This window comes from Musa acuminata, chromosome BXJ2-2 (genome assembly GCF_036884655.1).
Source record: "Musa acuminata AAA Group cultivar baxijiao chromosome BXJ2-2, Cavendish_Baxijiao_AAA, whole genome shotgun sequence".
In the NCBI taxonomy this organism is placed as follows: domain Eukaryota; kingdom Viridiplantae; phylum Streptophyta; class Magnoliopsida; order Zingiberales; family Musaceae; genus Musa; species Musa acuminata.
This window is the reverse complement of record NC_088339.1, coordinates 24,095,080-24,114,380: the sequence shown is the minus strand read 5'-3', so window position 1 is coordinate 24,114,380 and position 19,301 is coordinate 24,095,080. Positions and strand designations below refer to the sequence as shown.

Sequence of the window (19,301 nt, the reverse complement as noted above, 5' to 3'; positions counted from 1 at the left end):
TGATATGTCACATCAATCTAGATTTCATGCGGAAACGGTGGCCTTCATCGATTTAGAGATTCATAACGGGGATTTGGGTTACCGGATCTACTAATCCGCTAACCCGCATTCGATCCGTTGCCAACCCCACGAATCCACGGCGACATCGATCGGTCACGTGCAGAACACGCCGGACGAAAGTTCTGGAGGGCGACGGCGCTCGTTTTCCTTCGCCTTTGGAGTCCCGCCTTTGGTGAGTGAGGGATGGAGCGGGAGGTGGCGAGATTGGGGAAGGGTGCCATCTGCTGCGGTTGGAACTACTGCGGCCTGAGGCTGGCCGTTGGCTTCGTCGACGGCTCCATCTCCATTCATGACTCCCTCGATTCAGGCTCTACCTCTTCTGCCTCTCCTTCCTCCTCCTCCAAATGGAAGGTTCGTGTGTCTTCGTCTCACCCTTCTTTGATCAATCGACGCGTGCAATAACCCTAGAAAGTTTGATTCGGAACCAGCTTCCCCCGCTGCCTTTTCTGAAGTCGCTTCAAGTTAGCAACGGCGTCGTTGCGTTCATCGTTTCGGCTCATTTTTAGGGTTTCGCTCATCTCGATGTGCTACCATGTGATTCCTTTTTCTCCTCCTCTTGAATGACATCGTTGCAGGCGCATGCGAGCAGCGTTCTGAACGTAGTTTGGGCTCCTCCAGAATGTGGCGATGCCATTGCCTGCATCTGCAATGATGGAACCTTTTCCTTGTGGGAGGAGACTGGCGAAGGTTCGAAATCCACTGGTTGCCGATGATGTTTTGTAGATCGAGCGATAGAATCGTCTCTGCTTGTATATTTTGTTAAAAGTATCGTTCTTATATACCGTTTCCAGCTTTAGTGAAACATCTAGGGCTTGTTCCTTGTTTGCACGATGAGCATCATGAGTCCTTTGCTTTGTCTCTTTCCTTCGCCCTCTCCATTGGCCTCTAAGCTGCATCATCATTTTGTTTAATCATTGGGCATTCTGTTGCCCGAAACTTTTATGCAGTTGCTTAGATATTAGGGACTGGAATCAGGTTGATGACAGGTGCTGGACGTCTTCATATATCTGTGTGTCTCTTTCTTAGCTTTGGTTTATGCTTCATAACCAACATCATTAGATGAAGGCTTGTTGGATAATGATGCCCTCTTTTTATAGTGATTTTCATTTTGAACTTTTTTTAATCTTCTGCAATGAGAAATTACATCTTAAATTCAAGTGTTCATCTCTTTATTACTCACTTTTATGTGCTTTATATTTTATACTGTCAGATACTGAACATCCAACATGGAAACTGTGTAAACTCTTTGAGAGCAGTGGCTCACCTGTACTTGATCTCCAATTTGGGGTATTCTCGACAAGTTTAAAGATGGTATGTTGTGGCTTACTTAAGGTTGGCCATATTTTCTGTATGTTATGTTCCTTCTTGCTTTACACTGTTTGGTACATGACTAAAACCTGTGTGCTAACTCCTTCTATCCATTTGTCCGAATAATATTGGTTTGCAATCGGTGATCTATGTTCCATACGTGAAACTGCTCCAATATTGGTAAAATCAGTTTGGTTTCTTGATCAATGAATTTGTTTTTTGTTTATCCAAATCTTTGAGCAAGTACTATGTTTCCAATGCTTCATTTAACATGTGAATTTGACATGAAACAACTTTAATGTTTAAATAATCTTTTACTCTAGTTGTAGTTTGCTTAGAACAGTTTACCTACCTTTGAGTGATGAGAGGCTCTCGATGATGCTCAAGACTACGTTGGATATGTTGTTAATATTTCCTGGCGGATGTTACCAATTTTATTTTTGTAACATTCAATATCAATTATTCCATACCACTTAGAGTAATTCTCCAGGCTATCTAACCAGTCAACAAACACATTTGGGTCAAATCTACCATCAAAGTCTAGCACATCCACTTTGACTCTTTTAGTCATTTTCCTCTGATTGTCAGCAAACCGAATTTGTTGGCCCGTTACTTGGATTTGTGGATTTCTAGTATGTTCTAGGAATTCATCATTAATTTTAAAAGCTTGGTCATCAAGAAGTGTTGGAGCATAATTTTGAACAAGTGTGCTATAGGTGGATCTAGGATTTGTTCAAATAGGAGCTTGGGGAGTAGGTAAAATTCCTTCATTTGAAGGGATGGATTGTAGAGAATGAGCATGTTGTCTTACTGTCTCATCAATCTCTTCATTCATGGGTTGTTTATTCAAGGTTTTGGAGAGCTTTTAGGATTTGGGTCATCTGGTCACATAACTAGTTTAATATTGTGTCATGATATGCTAGTTTGGTCCTAAGGGTGCGTACCTGACTCTGTTGGTTTTAGGATTCATCAGGGTTATCGACAAATTGCCTTTTGGTAATGAGGTTGTTAATCGTTTCAATGCACAAGGTAGAAATGCAATGATTCAAGTGGTTCTCACCTTTTTTTTGGACAACTTTCAAGGTTTTAAATCTTAATAGTACTGTAGTTGTAGTCAAAGGGGGGAAGAGAGAGAGAGAGAGTGTGTGTGTGTGTGTGATAAATAGAAAAAAAGAGAGAGGATAAAACAAGGGGAGAAGCAATAAAAACCATGATCTGATTTAATATAGGATTGTTCTTTCCGAAAAAAATATTAGAGAAGTTTTTGAAAATTACCAATCACTGAGAGCTAAGTGGTCCGCCAATTCTGTAGGGATAGTTGTTCCAAAGTCGAACTCTACATGCAAGGGATTTATATTAGAGATGCAAGGATCCGTGAGTGACGTCATTATTGATTGACGCTGCTAGTTGGGGCCCAATGACGTACAAAGCATGTTTCTTGATGAGCTCTTATACCAAACTGACGTAGAACAATGTAGGGAGTTAGTATGTCTTTTAGAAATAAAAAATGTGACTTCTAGAATACCTAAATAGTAAATGAGTGTACTTACAAGAGTATACTTGATACAAAAGGAATTCCTAGAAAGACTAAAAGACTTTTCAATTTTCGACACAACTCTTAGAATTTCTAGACCAACTAATTGATGACTTTTTTGTTGATTTCTTTGCTTATAATAAACTTTTCTGAAATCCTTTGTAAAGCTAGATGATTTTTCATTACTATTTTCCAATATTTTTCAGTAACTGTTTGAATGGTGTTTAGGTTGCTGCCTGTTCAGATGGATATGTGAAGGTCTATGAGCTTTTGGATCCTTTGGAATTTAACAAGTGGCAACTTCAGGTTTATTACCTTTTCAGCCTATTGTAACTTTTATCTGAGACTTCCCAGGCCCTTAAGTATGCTCTCTATCAGATTAGTTGGATCAATTTCTGCTCGATTTTGGTATGGCAGGATTTCTAGTTTCAATGAGAATGGTGCATATGCTCTAATTATTCATTTGGTAAACTGTTTGAAGACTTCAGTAAACAATAGACAATTAAAAGGGAAATTGGAGGTTCATTGAATTTTCTGGCATTGGCTACCTACTTTAGTAGTTTGGGCCATGTATCAGGGCCTGCTGTGGTGAATATCCTCTTGGACAAGCTAATCATCATTGCCTTGGTAAGCTATTATGATGATCCAGGATGTGGCAGTATGTGATTTGGTCTATTTGTTCTCTACTTGAATATGTTGATATTTCAGTGGGCCTTTTTTCTGACTACTTTGAATGGCAAGAGAATATAGCAAGATGTACTTGCTGATAAAAGAGAGCACTCTTTCCCTTTTGATCTTGTTGACAACAAGCTTTTGTTATTCTTGATTCTTGATCTCCTTCTGTATTATTCTCTTTTGTTAGCACTGTTTCAAACATTTGAACTAGTGGTTTGCTTCACAGGTTTGATTTTGATCAACTGGATTTTCACATTTTTTCTGCTTAAATCATCTTTTCCAATTTTTGAATCTTATGCTGTTATTAGTTACTTAATGATATGTTATGATTTTCTGTATATTATTTTATAAATGAAAAGAATTCTGTTGTCAAGGCATATACACAGCACATTTTCTTTGATGTGTTCTACTAAGCACATCAACTAAGTAGTGGTAGTATTAAGTTGTGGATCCTAAGTCTCATGTGCGCTTGCACTCTTATTTGGTAATTGGTCTTCATGACTGCAGAAATTCTAGTGTTTTTTAGTAGATTAGGCCTTAAGGGAATGCAATCCATATCTTGTCCAGTTGAAACCACATTTTGCTCCTAGAATATTTTGCTATTCCTCTGTATATATATATTTCTGTTTTAAGTAGATGAAGGAATGCGGTAGTCATTACTCAATTTTGGTACATTGTGTTTATGTATGATAACTTATGAGATTATCTATGCAGATCAAGCAACTGCGATAGTTTATTATAATTTGTGTTGAAACTATTTTGTTGTATTTTAATGACAGGCAGAGTTCCAGAATGTGCTTGATTCTGTTTCCAGATTTGGAAAAGTATCATGCTCATCTGCATCCATCGCTTGGAATCCCCAAAGAGGTGAAGGCCAACAGTGTAGTTTTGTCCTTGGTTTCAGTTCTGATCTCCCTCAGTTCAATTCATCCAAGGTTTGTAAAATACTAGCAACATTTGTGCAAACATTGAATTTGAATCCAGTAGAGATCATTGACTATATTCTTAAAATTTTAATACTTGAGATGGTCGAAACACTGTCTATCATTATGGTTGGCCAGTTAGTGCATTTTTTTTATCTGTATAATGGTTTCAGATATGGTTTGATTAAGTATCGGTATTGGACCCATATAGTTCGGTAGTGGTTTGTGTTCATTCTTTTTATTTTTAATGATATCACTGTACCTATACCAGTCTGATAATGCGTCAAAAATGGTATTGGATTGATGTTTTAAACCTTGATAGTGTGTGTTAAGCAGAATTGTTGCTGTCCAAGAGCGTATCTGTGATAAGTAAAGCTCTGGTTTTAAATCTACATATCGGCCTTTTGCTTGGTTGGGTGGTTTTAAGGAGATTTGTCCTTGGTTTTGGACCATCCATTTGTCTAAATCACAAAGTCATGCATGAAAATTTTTTTTACACCATTCATTTTGTATTAGTTTGATGAAATCACAAAAACATGCAAATTACACGAATCTTGGTTTCTAAATATTTTTTAATGTTGTTATAGAGCATGTTTAAAGCTGTCTTTATGGTACCCTCCATGATTGATATTGAAGTGATGCAATTGAGGACTCAATTTTTCATGTTAGGACTCTAACTTGACTTACACCTTTTACTCTCCCTCTCTCTCTCTCTCTCTATGTTTGTGTGTGTGAAAATTTATATCTCTGTAAAAGCTGGAGGATGATTTTTATAATGAGTCATGTAGTCAAAGACCTTTTACTCTCCCTCTCTCTCTCTCTATGTGTGAAAATTTATATCTCTGTAAAAGCTGGAGGATGATTTTTATAATGAGTCATGTGGTCAAAGGGTATTGAAGGTATCTGTACGCCTTTGAAACTCTGGGAGATTTTGGTAAGTGATGGTAACATCTATGTCTTTATATGATTTATTTCTGATAGCTAGAGAGTGTATGCAGGGTGGTACAGACAATAAGTGCATTGGATGGTAGAGGCATAGAGTGCCATTTATTAAAGAGACAGAAACAAGAGTGGAAAACCATTCACAGAGTTGTCTGCAAAGTTCAGGCTCTAGACTTGGTGATTGCTCTCAGATGTATATTTGACTCACTTGGTTTTAAAGAGTTAAATGTGTAATGGAAGGAGTATTGAGTAGTCTTATATAGAAGATGTGGAGACAGTTTTTTTTTTTTTTTTTAATACTTGGGTTGAATTGGTTTGTTGGTGTTTGTATTTTGCACAATCATTGCAAGGCTTTTTCTGCATGGTCTCTGATAAGATTGCGTAGCAAGCACTACTAAAATTATAAACAGTGTGTTATTTGCTTCATTGCATGAATTCTGAACTTATCTTCTAAATGGCTTTTGAAAGATCCTTACTTATTGAATTTTTGTTACTTTTAGGTTAGTAGTCCTTGAGCAGGCAGTGGTTTTATTTTATCACTCAAAAATTTTCATCTTTGGACCTGTTTATATCTTCATTTTTATAATAAAAGCTTGTTGAAAGATCATATGCTAGTTGAGATGACTAATTGCTTGAGCCCTTGAAATTGGTTTTTCAATAGATTTGGGAGTTTGACGAGGCTCATCAGCGCTGGATACCAGTTGCTGAGCTAGCTTTACCTGGAGATGATAGTGATATGGTGCATGCTGTAGCCTGGGCTCCGAACATAGGCAGGTAATGTTTTCCTTTTTAAGCCTGTAAAGTTAATCCGCTCTCATTTACATGGTGTGGACATGAAGTGTTATATCGATTTTTTTAATAATTTAACACCATGTCAATTTAGAATTTTAGATACGTATACATTTTCTTTCGTCAATAGCTAATGCTATTTATTGTAATAGCTAGCGTGATAGTGATGTTGGTTGTTCTTTTTTGACTGTTAATTTGGCAAGATTTGTTATAGTGCTGGAGTTTTCTTCTCCTTGGTTCTTACTAGTGATGAATGTCTATGATGCAATGAACACTTGATTTATATGCTAGTTAACCAAGTATGCCATAAAAAAATTTGAACTCTAAATGATCTGAATCTCAACAAACTTATCGGTTGGTGTAACCAAGATATATTTGATACCATAGTTTCTTCACAATATCAAAAAATTTTCATCTTCTTAAATTACTGCCGCTGATGATTTGAATATTTTTAAGTTTTATATAGTTGGTCGTAAATGACATCTTTTGATAGATGAATTTATAAACTTGTAGGCCATTTGAAGTTATAGCTGTTGCAACTTGCAAAGGTATTGCAATATGGCATGTACTCTTGGATCCTGAATCCAATGGAAGACCTACAACCGAAAAGGTTGCATTACTTCCCGGGCATGATGGTGAGGTATACAATGGTTTACCATGTTGTTTGTTTATGTTGGAGAATGTTCATCTGTTGTTTGTTTCAGCTAAAGTTGCAATGCAGGTTAAGGTTTGACTATACTTCAATCGTTGCTTTCCACAACTAAAATTTTATGTCTACTGATAGCTGACATTTTATTAGCTACAAGTCCGAGGATCCTTCAGGATGTCACTAGGTAGATCGGTTCCATCTACTTCCCAGCCAATTTTTTTGGTCATTCTCAATTTCTCAAAGGTTTTGATACAGGGTAAGGGTATTGAAGATCCAGTGGATCAGGATAGGATTTGAACCCTGACTGACTTGTCTAGTACATAGACTTTTAATTCCACGAAGACATCGTACTTTCAGTTATTTTCCTGTAATTTTGTGAAAACCCTCTGTTGCCTATATTTTCTATTGCTAAGACCTAGAGCGTTGATGCCGTGTTGAATTCTGGGCTTGGTATTATTGAATCTCAGAAGCTGCTTCTGTTGCCGTCCCGTACCTAAGCCTTTTACTGTCATTGGATAAGCTGCAGTTTCAGCACTTTGAGAATTGATCTTCTTGGTTTTCGCTTGTGTAGGTTTGGCAACTTGAGTGGGACATGGGCGGTATGACTTTAGCATCAACTGGCAGTGATGGCATGGTTAGGTTGTGGCAATCCAACATAAATGGGATCTGGCATGAACATGCATCCCTTGATTGCAGTGGTGCACAATCATAATATCATAAATTGGGGTCATCGAGTGGCTCGGTAACTCTTCTTTCGTTGTAACAGCCAATTTTTTGTTTGGAATGATTGGTTTGTTTGGACTTTGGACCAGACTTTAGCTTTGAGTAATCAGCTAGCCATTTAAGATTTGCCTTTTAATGCTTTATTAATTTTAAAGTGAATAAGTAGGGTTCTACACAGTTTTTTGTGCATGAAAAGTTCATGATGGTTCCGCAATTTTGTTAATCGTCGCCGCTAAGATTTTAACAGGGTTTTCTCATAATTAGATATCGTGAAACTTTGATGTCATTATTCAAGTCATTGACCGTGATGCCGGGTTTCTGTGTAAAAAAACTCAAAATTATTCATTTATACTTTTTAAATACGTATTTCAATCTAAAGAGGGAGCTTTCTTGCATGAAAGTCACATGTATAAGATGTGGTTAAATATACCTTTTTTGCCATTAGAAACAAAATGCCCTATGATGGAACCTCAAGATAAAGTCCCTTATAATTGTGTCAATTGCATCAAACCGATTCGATTTCGCAGCCACGTCGGTGTTCGATCCTTTGATCCTACTAGCCAAATAGAACATCCGGCGGCATGCGGCGGCAATTTCCTAATCTTGGTCCGGACCAGGTTGGACGATGCCTACTCGACGATACCCACTCTAAATCTAAACCCATGGAATCAACCAACTACTTTGCCTTACCCAACCCGGGTCGGTCTCAGCTCGGTGGCGTAAAGATCGAGCAGAAATAGAAGGTTATGTAAATGTTGTTCTTGTACTGTTTACTTCGAGTTGAAAAAGGCCGTATTTATCACCATGGAACTACCGCAAACCGGTCACTAAATACCCGAAATTTCTAATTTACCCTTAACCTTTTTGTTTTATGAACATTGTAAATCGTTTGTAAGACCCTACGATCTCAAGGGTAGTTCTGTCAGAAGAGTTTCCACCGTCTCCCCTCCATTGCATCTCGTCGCCGCCCCTGTCGTCTCGTTTCCATTTCTCCCCTCTTCTTCTTTTCTTTTTTTTTTTTTTCCTCTCTCTCTCTCTCTCTCGTCCGCTGCCGCGCCGCCGACACAGCCGCATCCGTTCCTTCCCTTCTCCCCCATCGATCTCCTGCCCTTTCTTGGAGCGTATTCTTGTTCTCTTGTTTTCCGATCTCGTCGCCTCGCCGCTGTAGTGGCCGTCGATCCGCTCACTCGCGGTGGCCGCCGTGGATTCCTGGCCCGTAGATCTGATTCGGATGAATATCGTGCGGAAGGCGCGTTCTTTGAGGGGTTGTTTTGCTTGTCGGAGGATTCTGATCGCTCGTTCGGTCATTTCTTGAATTAGGGTTTCGTGGGCTGCGCAAACATGCCGCGGGGTTCACGGCATAGATCCCACCGGTCGCACAAGCACTCGAGGGACCGGTCCGACTCCGAGGAGTTTGAGAGTCCACGGGAGAGGAGGACCAGGGACGAGGAATCGACCGCAATATCGGGAGCGAGGGTTTCTAGGGATTTGGAGCCGGAGAAGCGAAGGCTCTCGAATGAGAACGCTGGGAAAGAGGTGATGAGTTCTAGCAATGGGGATACCTCTGGGGAGAAGAAGCGGAAAGCAAGAGAGGACGAGGTGGTGGTGGTTGCTGATCGGTGGAACGGTGGTCAGGAGGATGACCACAAGAGGTGGAAAGGTGAGGAATTTGGACATGTTTTGGAAAATAGTTCAAGATCGAAGGCTTCTGATTCCAAGGCCAGTTCAAGCAGAAGGCATGAGGTTTCGGATGTAAGGGGTGAGGATCGTGGAGGGAAGAATGACTCAGTGAAGGAGAAGTCAGAAAAGACATCGAGCAGGAGAGAAAATAGTTATTACAAGGATGGAAGTGAGAGGGGCAGCAACAAGGAGGGGGAGACCCATGATTCCAGGCTTGATAAGTCCGATGATTTGCGCACTAGGAAACATGGTACCAGGGTTGGTGCAGGCACAGAGGAAATTGCAACAAAGAACTATACAAAAATTAACGGTAAGGTAACCCGCAACTTATTAATATTTTAGTCTGTTCCTTATGGCAGTAGCCAAAAAATGGGGTTATTAGTGACATGTATGTTTCCAGAGCTTCCCACTAAAAGGTGATATCATTTAAAATATGCCAAGCGTTTTAATTATATTTATATGCATAAACTAGTTGATCAAGTAGAAAATGGTCATGCACTTTTTCTTGATTGACAACACTATTGTGGTCGGAGGACCTTGGTACCTTGAAAGAGGAAGAGTAACAAATCTTTCCACCAAATCTGGTGATTAAAAATGTAGTACAGTTGAAAATGACTTTAGTAAATGACCATTTCTATTGAGACGTCGCAATCTTAAATGCTTTGTGGAGGTCCAAAGAATGTCCTAACTATTTAGGTTGGGTTGGTTACATGAATCTTTTGTCATTGTTGAGCAATATCTATCTTTTTATTTTTTTTCTATTAATTCTACACATCCATCTCAATATTCTTGTCTCAACGATATAAACATTTTTGCATGTATTGCTTCTAAACCAATAAGCAAATCCATAAGCCATCATTGGTTTATCAGTTGTTTATAATTTTTTGTCAAATCTAAAAAGATATCATGTGATCACACAAAATTTCTAACATCCTTCTCCGCTTTAACTATCTAGTTTTTACTCTATGAATGTTATCTTTATAAATACCTCCATATCATTGACTGTTGAGTAATCGGTCCAAAATACTTGAAATTTTTACTTATTAGAAATTCTTATTAATCCAATCTACTATATCCTCAGTTCTTCACTTGGTATTACTAAATTCTCTGTCTGACTTAATTTAAAACCTTGAAAAAGGTTTGTCTCGATAACTTAAGTTTAAAATTAATTTCATTCAAACTTTTAACTAAAATAATATGATTAGCAAATAAAAGACATCATGGAGGGCTATCCATTATACAAGGAAGATATCGAAATATTATTATGAGAACTACTAGTGTGAGAACATAAAAAAAGTTTGACTAGCAGAAAAGAATGATGTGAACATGGACTAGTTGGAATGATAGTGTTTGCAATGAATACATTCAGGTTATGTTAGATGAGACAAAACATAAAGAAGACAAAAGGGCAGACATGGACATAAAGTTATGGTCATCACTGTTGTTTGTTCACTGGAGAAGAGGCAAATAATCTTTTCTTGGAAATTTCAATATGATTAAATCACAACTTAAAGTTTGGTCAGGGATATATTTGTGCATATATGCTTTGTTTGGTGATTCAAATCGTCGGTAAACTTGAGAAAGAAGCATTCCTCATAGGAGAGGCTGTTTTATGGATTTGCTAACAAAATTTGATGATCAACTTCTTGCATCATTATGTGTTTCTAGTAACTGGAATAAGATCCAGAAAAATAGGTGGCTTGAGAATGTCCAAGGTGGATCATACAAAACAATTGCTGCTGAGATGATTAAATGTAATCAGAAAACTGGATATTATAGGGATGTGGAAAAGATTGCTTACTCTAGGAACTAGAGCAAAGCAAAAAGAAGTCTAGAAAAATGGATTAGTTTGCTGAGAGTTCTTTAGGGATGAGAATTTAAACTTTCAACAAATGTGTGTCATCATAATCCTGGTTATAGGGAAATGACATGACTGTCAGAAGAATTCTTCCTTGTAATTTTTGTTGCCTTCAGTAACTTTTGAAGATATTGAATCGACTTGAAATACTAACTTATATAAAGTGGATATGTGGGAGCTAGAATGAAATTATCTGGGGAGTTTAATTGTAGTGGTTTATCATAAGAGGATGAAGCGTTAGTTCAAGAATGGTATCTTAGATTTTTACTAAGATTGGCTGAATGGATGCTAATTGTTAGAGTGGTGGAGGCTACTTAATTGTCATTCACTTTGGTTTTGAGAAAGATTTTTTCAACTTTTGCCTTTTGAATAGAGAGACAGAAATAAATAAACTAAAGTAGAAATTAGTTTTAAATTGGGTTAGGGGCACAATAAGGAGGCTATTTGTAATGTTGGAGATGTGGGGCTGGTCGTGGGTTTGATCATGTGTAAATATTTGTGCATATGGAAGTGAGGTGAAATGATTTTTGCTTAAATGATGTGACCAATGCTCCTTTATCATTATTAATCAGTGTTTTATCCTTAACCAAATTGTAATTTCTGTTTGTTTCAGTCTTCCATGTTTGTAAATGAGGCTTAGACATTGTTATTCCAAGCAGAACATAGTTTGGCTGTCTTAATCCTGAAAAAGAATCACCAACCATTCTAGTGATTATACATTTAAGGTGATGATAGTTTCATCTTGGAAATTTGCTGTATACTTTTATCAATTTGTTTGTCCCATAGTTTTATGCAATTAGCTTAAGTCATGTTCAATATAATACTTGATTCTGTCACAGAATCAGTCAAGGCTGTTAACTAAACTAATGGACTATATCTGTATGTGGATCAGGGAGACTCAAAATTTTTCTAGCTAATTGTCAATCAAATAGGTTTCCTAGAATACTTTGGTTACTGGCTTGTAATGCTGATGGAGGTTCTCCTCAGTCTCTTAAGAGGCTCATAAAAGTAGCAACTTTCAGATTGGTTTTCTAGATCAGTCATAAAGGATATAATTCTTTGGCAGTTTGAATCTTTTGATCATGTAGCAGTAAAGTAGAAGAGCAATGCAAGTCTATACTGGTTTTGAGGTTTTTCTTTTTCAATTTCAGTCTTTCACTAGCAATAATTCATGGTTCAGACTTAAAAGTCCTAATGCTTAGTTCAAGGAGTTTTTTTTTGGAAGAAACTTTTGTCCATTGAAACTAATTCTGTAACACTAATTAGAGTGGTGCTGCCATCTTACACTTGTGTGAATTATAGGTGATTGTCTTTCTTAGGATCTATGAAACTCTGAGAAAGCATGTGTAAATGAAATTATTGCTTTGCTGACCTAAAGCTTGGTGCTACATGATATGGAAGGTCTATGTGTTAGTTTTGTGCTAAATGGTACTGTCGTTTACCATTTTATCATGTACTATATGCACGTTCATTTTTTTAATGTTCCTATTTGTGTCCAAAATGATGCTATGTTTATCTTTTTATTGTGTGTTACATGTTTTCTTACTGATGCTTCCTAGTTTATAATATGTTTTTCTGATCTGATGTGTTATTGTGTCTCTCTTCTATGTGGCAACAGACAAGCAATCACAGGATGTTGTGCACAGTGCTGAGACAGAGAAGGGGCTTGAGAAACACATGAGGAGGAGGGAATCCAGGGAAGACTCTGAAGACAAAGATAAATTGTTAGATGATAGTAGAGATTTTGATGATAGGAGACTGTCTTATAGAGATGATTATAGTCTAAAAAGAAGCTATAAAGATGAAAAGCATGAAGATGCTAAGTACAGAGGTAAATACAGGATTGACAACGAGAAGGATAAAAAACACAATGATGATAAATATCAAGATGAGTGGTCATCAAAAGATCACACTAGTGGTAAATCTGACAAATGCCATTTTAGAGATGATATTAAATCTCTGGAGACTCATTATAAGAAAAATAAGCTTCATAATACTGATCATGATGGAACTTCTTATGTTGATGACCTTGACACCAAGCTTAAGGATAGCAGAGGAAGGAAAAGGTATTCTGATGAAAGGGATGATCGTGGTGACGTGAAAATAAGAGGTGCAAAGGAGCGACATGAACTTGTTGAGAAAAATGTATCAAGCACCGGCAGGACTGGATCCCGTAATGATAAATCTAGGTCAGAGTCTCAACATGCAGATAAGGCTGATTCAAGCCCGAAAAATAACCGACTGAGAGGCTCCACCTCCTCCAGCACATATGCTGGTAAAGATTATAACAGGTATGTTTTTGCTCTAAAATCATTGTACGTATCACTTTAATCTCATTTTTGTCACTTTTGTTTTCTTCTAGTTTTGGTGACTGTTGGACAGTTGGCTATCTGCCTTTTAATTTTTCTTTTTAGATAGTTTATTTTTAAAAATAAATTGGTTGCACTAACATGCATGCAGCATAAGAGTTTGTTATGCTTAGGAGTCTATCTATGCCATATGCCGGGCATGTGGAAGCATGCAATTAAAAATTTGTGGATTTACAATATGTTTGAGCAGTATTTACTGGGAACATTATAAGTTTGTCTCTGGTCCCGAAAGGAGACTTGGGGTATTGTGTCCTTTTGCTTGCATTGATATAGAGCTAAGGGTAGTAGTGTTGCATTTTTTTTATTGGACAAGACAATTGAAGTTTCATCCTTTTTTTCCCCATCTAAATATAATGGAAACATCACCATCAAGGATGGTATTATTTGTAATGGAAGATTGCTTGGTGCCTTCTAGTTTGACATACCTGTCAGCAATGTGCTTTCGGATTTCATTTTCTTTAACTCAGAGTCACCTAGCTTTACTTTATACTGGGCTAGACAAGCAAACTGAATATTAGTAGAGTTCCATGCAGGTGAGTCCTCAAAGGTCCCATTTCTTCGACATTGTAATTATTATAATATAGTAAATCTATCTTCTACTACCTTTTAATTTCTAGTTACTACTCCATGGTGGACTATGATTACTACAACAATAAAGGTTCACTGCTGTAAGCATCTGATTTGTACTAGGTGTGAGGTGCTATGCTTGCATCATATATATAATCTTTAATTGGGTGGGTGATAAATGGTGATCTGGTGTTTGCTTTTCTTATTACAACTTTCCTGGTGGTTGATGTTGTGGTCTGTTCTATTCGGCCTTAGGGTTGTCAATGTTCCTCGACTTTGGCCTAAACCCTACCCAGTCTGAACCAGGTATAGGCTTTTTAGTCAAAATACAGCGTGTGCGTGCTCCTTGCATGATTTACCATTAGAAATGAGGCCGAGTTTCTGCCAGGTTTTAGTTGAGACCGAATTAACTTATTCTGCTCAAGCCTTTCAGGCTTAAGGAAATATTTTCTTTATGGGACTGCCTGGTTCTGGTGTTGACACTTCTATTGCAGTTTGCCCTTTTATAAACCTTAGTGGAAGCCTCCGGTTCCTTTGCTAATGTTTGTTTTGTCTTTGTTTACAGGGATATATCAAAGCTTGCAGAATCTGCACATAGGGAGTCAGCACCGGAAGGGAGACTCCGTGCTATTACAAATTGTAAAGGAGACAGTTTGACTTCATCAGGACTTCGTGACAAAGTATCTGGTGCTCGTTCAGGGAAGTTGACCACAAAGGATGACATCCATTCAGGTGAAGTTTTTGTCGAAATTGCTGTTTCAAAGTATGATAGGACTACAAGATCACCAAATCAATCAAAGGGAAGATCTTCAGCTAATAGTGGTCGTCGGTTTCAAGAAAGATCTCCCTCAAAATATGACAGAACTGCAAGGCAACGCCTTGATATTGAAATAGGACAAAGGACTAGCAGTTCAAAAAATGGAGAAAAAGGGGAGTCGGCTTCAGAAAAGCTGAACCTAGATGACGTATCTCAGACTGATGTTTGTGTTAGGGAGTCAACTATTGGCCCATCATCTATTAATCAAAGTGGTTACTCTGACTATTCACCTAATCACCTCCGCCCTCTGCCACCTGCAAGGCTTGGAATTGACAGTCCTTCTGTCTTGGGCTCATATCAAGATGATAATAAAGTTCAGAGTAGTGATCACAAATCTTATAACCGTTATAAGCGGATAGGTGATCTCGGATATGGAAAAGGACATGCAAATGTTTGGAAAGGTCCCCCGAATTGGCCTTCTCCAGTTACAAATGGTTTTATTCCCTTACAACGTGGGCCACCTCCTGCTGGATTTCATCCAGCCATTTCCCAGTTCTCAGCTTCGCCTTTATTTGGTGTTAGACCCTCCATGGATTTGATCCATGGTGGGGTTTCTTATCACATGCATGAGATGGCTGAGAGGTTTCATGGTCATGGTCGGCCATTTCTTTGGCATAATCCAGTTGATCAACTATGTCATCCTCACATGCAGATGTGGGATAGAAATAATGGTATGTTCAACAATGAGTCCCATATCTATGGTAGTCAAGAATTGGATGAGAATAGTCAGCTAATAGACGGTAGAGGTTGGGAAACTGGCTCTGTTATGTGGAAGGGGCAAAATGGTAATAATACAGACATTCATGTATTTAAGAAAGAACGGGAATCATCAGTACATTCTTTGACTGATGAACTTACCCATTTAAAACATTTGCCTTTTCAAAGCATTGAACCAAAGCTATCAACTGATTTACTCCCTGCTAAGAGTGATGTTGAGCTTCCCCGAAAGGCTGTAACCAAGAAAGCATTTGAGCCCTCAAATATGCCAAGTGATAAGATAACCGAGAATGGTGCCAATTATCTTTCCAGGATAGATATCTCACCTAATCTTGTGGGTTTGGAGTTGTACAAAAAGTGCACTTCCCTATTGGGAACATTGAATGTTAGTGACACCTGCAGTTTGGGTACTCACGGATGCTTCCAGGTATTGAATGTTATCAACAAGAAATATAGCTTTCGATTGTGTTTTGTTTCTCATGTTATGAACTTTGTTAATTTATTCATTCTGTTTCAGACCAACAAAGATGGCAGCATAGTGAAAATGAGAAGTACGAGTTCTGTTTTGAACTCATTCTTGCCGACCACAAAAGATATTGTTTTCAAGGTATAGCTGCCTTTTATGAAGTTTCGCTTTTTATTTATGTAAAGATTTGTATAGGTAGACACGATAAAGCTTTTTCAGTAGTTTCTTTCGAGAAGGGATTTCCTGTGAGTTCTGTTTTCTATATCTATATTTTTCCCTCAACCAGCTTGTAGTTTGTACACTGGATATGCACAAACTTTGGTTTAGTTGCACATTGATTTTTCCACATGCAGATTTAGAGGTGAAAGCGGTTTAGAAAATGTCCTTCCAAATTCCATTTGCATAAGTGGATGAAGTTGGTTATGCTTTTTATTTGTACTCAAAATTTTGTTATTTGGGGTCTTTTAAACATGGATGCACGGATGGGCAGTGGTCTGTCTGTGTCTGGATAGCCAAATAGCCATATATTTTTAAATGTTGAACTTACCCATATTAATATAAGATGTTACTGGTTTATTATTTTATATTGATGCATTGACCTTTTTTGTTCATCTGACTTTTTCTTGATTTACTAGAGATTTTCCTTAATTGTGAAATATGATTGATATATCTGTCATAATGTCTGAATTTATATCGGTCTAGCCGATGTTCTAAATGAGTGTAGCGCTCGATACAATCTGGTGTTTACTTATTTGCCTGAAGTCTGGTACATGAACTGGATGATTTCACCCTATCTGGTTTGAAGAAGGATATATATTTTTTAAATATGGGTGTCTGGTTTTGTTCTTAGAAGGAGAAATTTTAAACTTATTAAATATGGGTGGATAAAAGCAATTGTTGAATGTTGTTTTCTCCTCTCTTACCGTGCCTTGGCCTTTGTTGTTGCCTCGGATCTCCACCACTCCCATCATCTTTTGGTATGTTTGCTGTCTCCTCATCTTCCTCTTCTTGTCCTGTGTTTTTCTCCTTTGGTTCCTTTGCTGCCTTCTCCTCCCTTTTCTTTTTTTTCTGTTTAACTCGTACAATGTATTAGTATGATGATCCATAGTTGTACCTTACCAGCTGTATCTGAATTCATAAAGGCAATACAATACAGGTAAGGTTTTTAAAATTTAATATATCATTCAATATTAAATATATTTTTTACATATGGCCATCCATTAGGTACACTATGCAATATTGTACCGTACTGTTTCGGCTGTCTTATAGTCCTGAGTTCCTAATTTATATTAAGAATGCTTGTGAAATACTTGTGATTGAAGCCATAAAAAAGTTGTGTTGGAGAATTTCAATCGACTTTGGCCGAAGTTGCTCTAGTGTTGTTCGACCTGTTAGTAATTTGCTTGAGATATCGATGAACAATTGCTCTTGGCAAACTGATGATCTTTTTTGTTGGTTTATGTGAATATGCAGAGAGCCATGTCCCTCTACGAGAAGCAGAAAGGAAGGGTCAATGGTAAACATGCTGTGCCGGCACCCATCATCTATTCTGAGGAGAAGAAAGAAGTGTCTCCAGAAACCTCTGGTAACGAGAAGGTACAGCAGGGTGGGGCTGACAGGGGTTCCATGGAGAGGGCACCCCTTTGTGATTTTGATTCAACTAATAATATGAAAGCAGGAGGCAACACTGTTGTGGAGGACACCGATTGTCCTGGCATCGCAGTGGATCACAATTCAGACTTCATTTCCTGTGGTGACCACCACGGTTCTGAAGCTAGTGAGGCCTCAATGGGAGAATATAAGGGAAGTGTAAGTGGGATACCTTCTATTTCGGTTGAAAATACACATTGAACAATTTAATCTCCTTGCTAATTAATGCCATCTTCTTTAAGGCCATGGTCGGTGGTTGGTTTTTCTCCTCTTTGATATATGTCATCGGTCCCCCCCCCCCCTCCATTTGCTCCTCCTTTTTTTTTTTGTTTATCTTTCTATTTCCCCGCATCGAATATTCATACGTTTGCCCCTCCACATTATGGTGACTGGCGACCTTAGAGTGATTTCACCAAAGTGGTATGCTGATGATACAATCTCAGGTGACTCTGCAACTTGTGTTCTTTCAGATGTTCCATCTCATCTGTGCATGTCCTGGTACAGGGGAGGCTGAGGCCGAAGGATGTCGTGATGGATGGATGGGTGCCTAGAGGTACGTGTGTTCCTTCCTTTTATCTGCGAAGCTCTTAATCCAATCATATATCATCATGTGCCGTTATGCCTCTCTCTCTCTCTCTCTCTCTCTCTCTTTCTGTGTTTTGGTGTAACGCGTCGTCGTGTGTGTGTGACCGAAAGGTGAGCGGCTGTTGGTACCGCCCAATGTGCAACACCCTCGCCTCCCACTGCTGTGGGACACCCCGTCGGTGATGGCGCGCTACTCACCACCTTAAACAATCCCATCCATTATCTAATCCGCTGGTACTCATGAACCTGACCGGTAAGTTGTGGGCCCGGTGAGAACCTGAGTGGATGGTAGTCGTATGGTTATTGACAGAGGGTAGTGCGGGGTTACTCTGTCTAAGACACCCATTTTTAACTCATTAAATCGAACAAGTTTAAATTTATATTATAATACGAAATAGTATTTTATATTATATTATATTTAAATAAATATAAATAAAATAAATTATTATATATTATTTCAATAGTAGATACAACAATAATTATATGTATATTGTAATATTTTTTGGATAGATATATGGATGGATTATCTTCTTTTCTAATAGTTTTGTCCAACTTAATATATAAAAAAAATAAATTAGAACAGCAATTAGGGTTTTGAGAATGTAAGCTTTCTTTCTCTTGCCTATCCTCTTCTTGTGATGTCATTATCATTATCACTACTTTTTAACCTTATTGTTATCCTTTTCTTATGATGTTATAATATGTCACCACTACTATTTAACGCCATCATTGTCATTCGTCATCGTCTATCTCTTTTTCTCCTTCATCACTTTATTTTTTTCTTCCACCATCTTATTTTCTTTCTTATTCTCTATCATCTCCTTTTTTTTTCCTTTTTTTCTTCCTTCTCCCTCCTTTACTATGTCTTCCACAATTTCTTCATCTTCAAAACATCAATATGTACTACCATGTGTAAGTTTATCAAAATAGTAACTTTGATATAAATTAGCAGATTAACCCCACAGATTGATTCATACACAAGGCATGAC

At 37.9% G+C, this 19,301-nt stretch overlaps 2 protein-coding genes across 3 annotated transcripts; both read left to right on the top strand.

The window, feature by feature from the left end:
* The first annotated feature begins 175 nt into the window (after nucleotides 1–175).
* LOC135605485 (protein SEH1-like) lies at nucleotides 176–7,780 on the top strand. Of its 2 annotated transcripts, none has more exons than XM_065095637.1 (8): nucleotides 176–411; nucleotides 636–762; nucleotides 1,271–1,371; nucleotides 3,131–3,208; nucleotides 4,357–4,512; nucleotides 6,104–6,216; nucleotides 6,745–6,871; nucleotides 7,452–7,780. In XM_065095637.1, the coding sequence occupies exons 1-8, from the start codon at nucleotides 244–246 to the stop codon at nucleotides 7,590–7,592; spliced, it is 1,011 nt and encodes a 336-aa protein (XP_064951709.1). In that variant the 5' UTR covers nucleotides 176–243; the 3' UTR covers nucleotides 7,593–7,780. The 2 variants fall into 2 exon arrangements, with proteins under 2 accessions (XP_064951709.1, XP_064951710.1); XM_065095638.1 differs by having other exon boundaries at nucleotides 177–411; nucleotides 636–747.
* A 785-nt stretch (nucleotides 7,781–8,565) lies between these two features.
* On the top strand, nucleotides 8,566–17,973 carry LOC135605484 (uncharacterized). The gene is made up of 5 exons (XM_065095636.1): nucleotides 8,566–9,593; nucleotides 12,760–13,432; nucleotides 14,643–16,038; nucleotides 16,129–16,218; nucleotides 17,551–17,973. The coding sequence occupies exons 1-5, from the start codon at nucleotides 8,945–8,947 to the stop codon at nucleotides 17,926–17,928; spliced, it is 3,186 nt and encodes a 1,061-aa protein (XP_064951708.1). The 5' UTR covers nucleotides 8,566–8,944; the 3' UTR covers nucleotides 17,929–17,973.
* Nucleotides 17,974–19,301: the final 1,328 nt, after the last annotated feature.

Coding starts and splice junctions, on each gene's coding strand:
- LOC135605484 (XM_065095636.1), top strand. CDS start 8,945: ATGCCGCGGGGTTCACGGCATAGATCCCACCGGTCGCACAAGCACTCG. Junction 16,039..16,128: donor GTACTCACGGATGCTTCCAG/GTATTGAATGTT, acceptor ATTCTGTTTCAG/ACCAACAAAGATGGCAGCAT. Junction 16,219..17,550: donor CAAAAGATATTGTTTTCAAG/GTATAGCTGCCT, acceptor GTGAATATGCAG/AGAGCCATGTCCCTCTACGA.
- LOC135605485 (XM_065095637.1), top strand. CDS start 244: ATGGAGCGGGAGGTGGCGAGATTGGGGAAGGGTGCCATCTGCTGCGGT. Junction 763..1,270: donor CGAAGGTTCGAAATCCACTG/GTTGCCGATGAT, acceptor TTATACTGTCAG/ATACTGAACATCCAACATGG. Junction 6,872..7,451: donor TTCCCGGGCATGATGGTGAG/GTATACAATGGT, acceptor TCGCTTGTGTAG/GTTTGGCAACTTGAGTGGGA.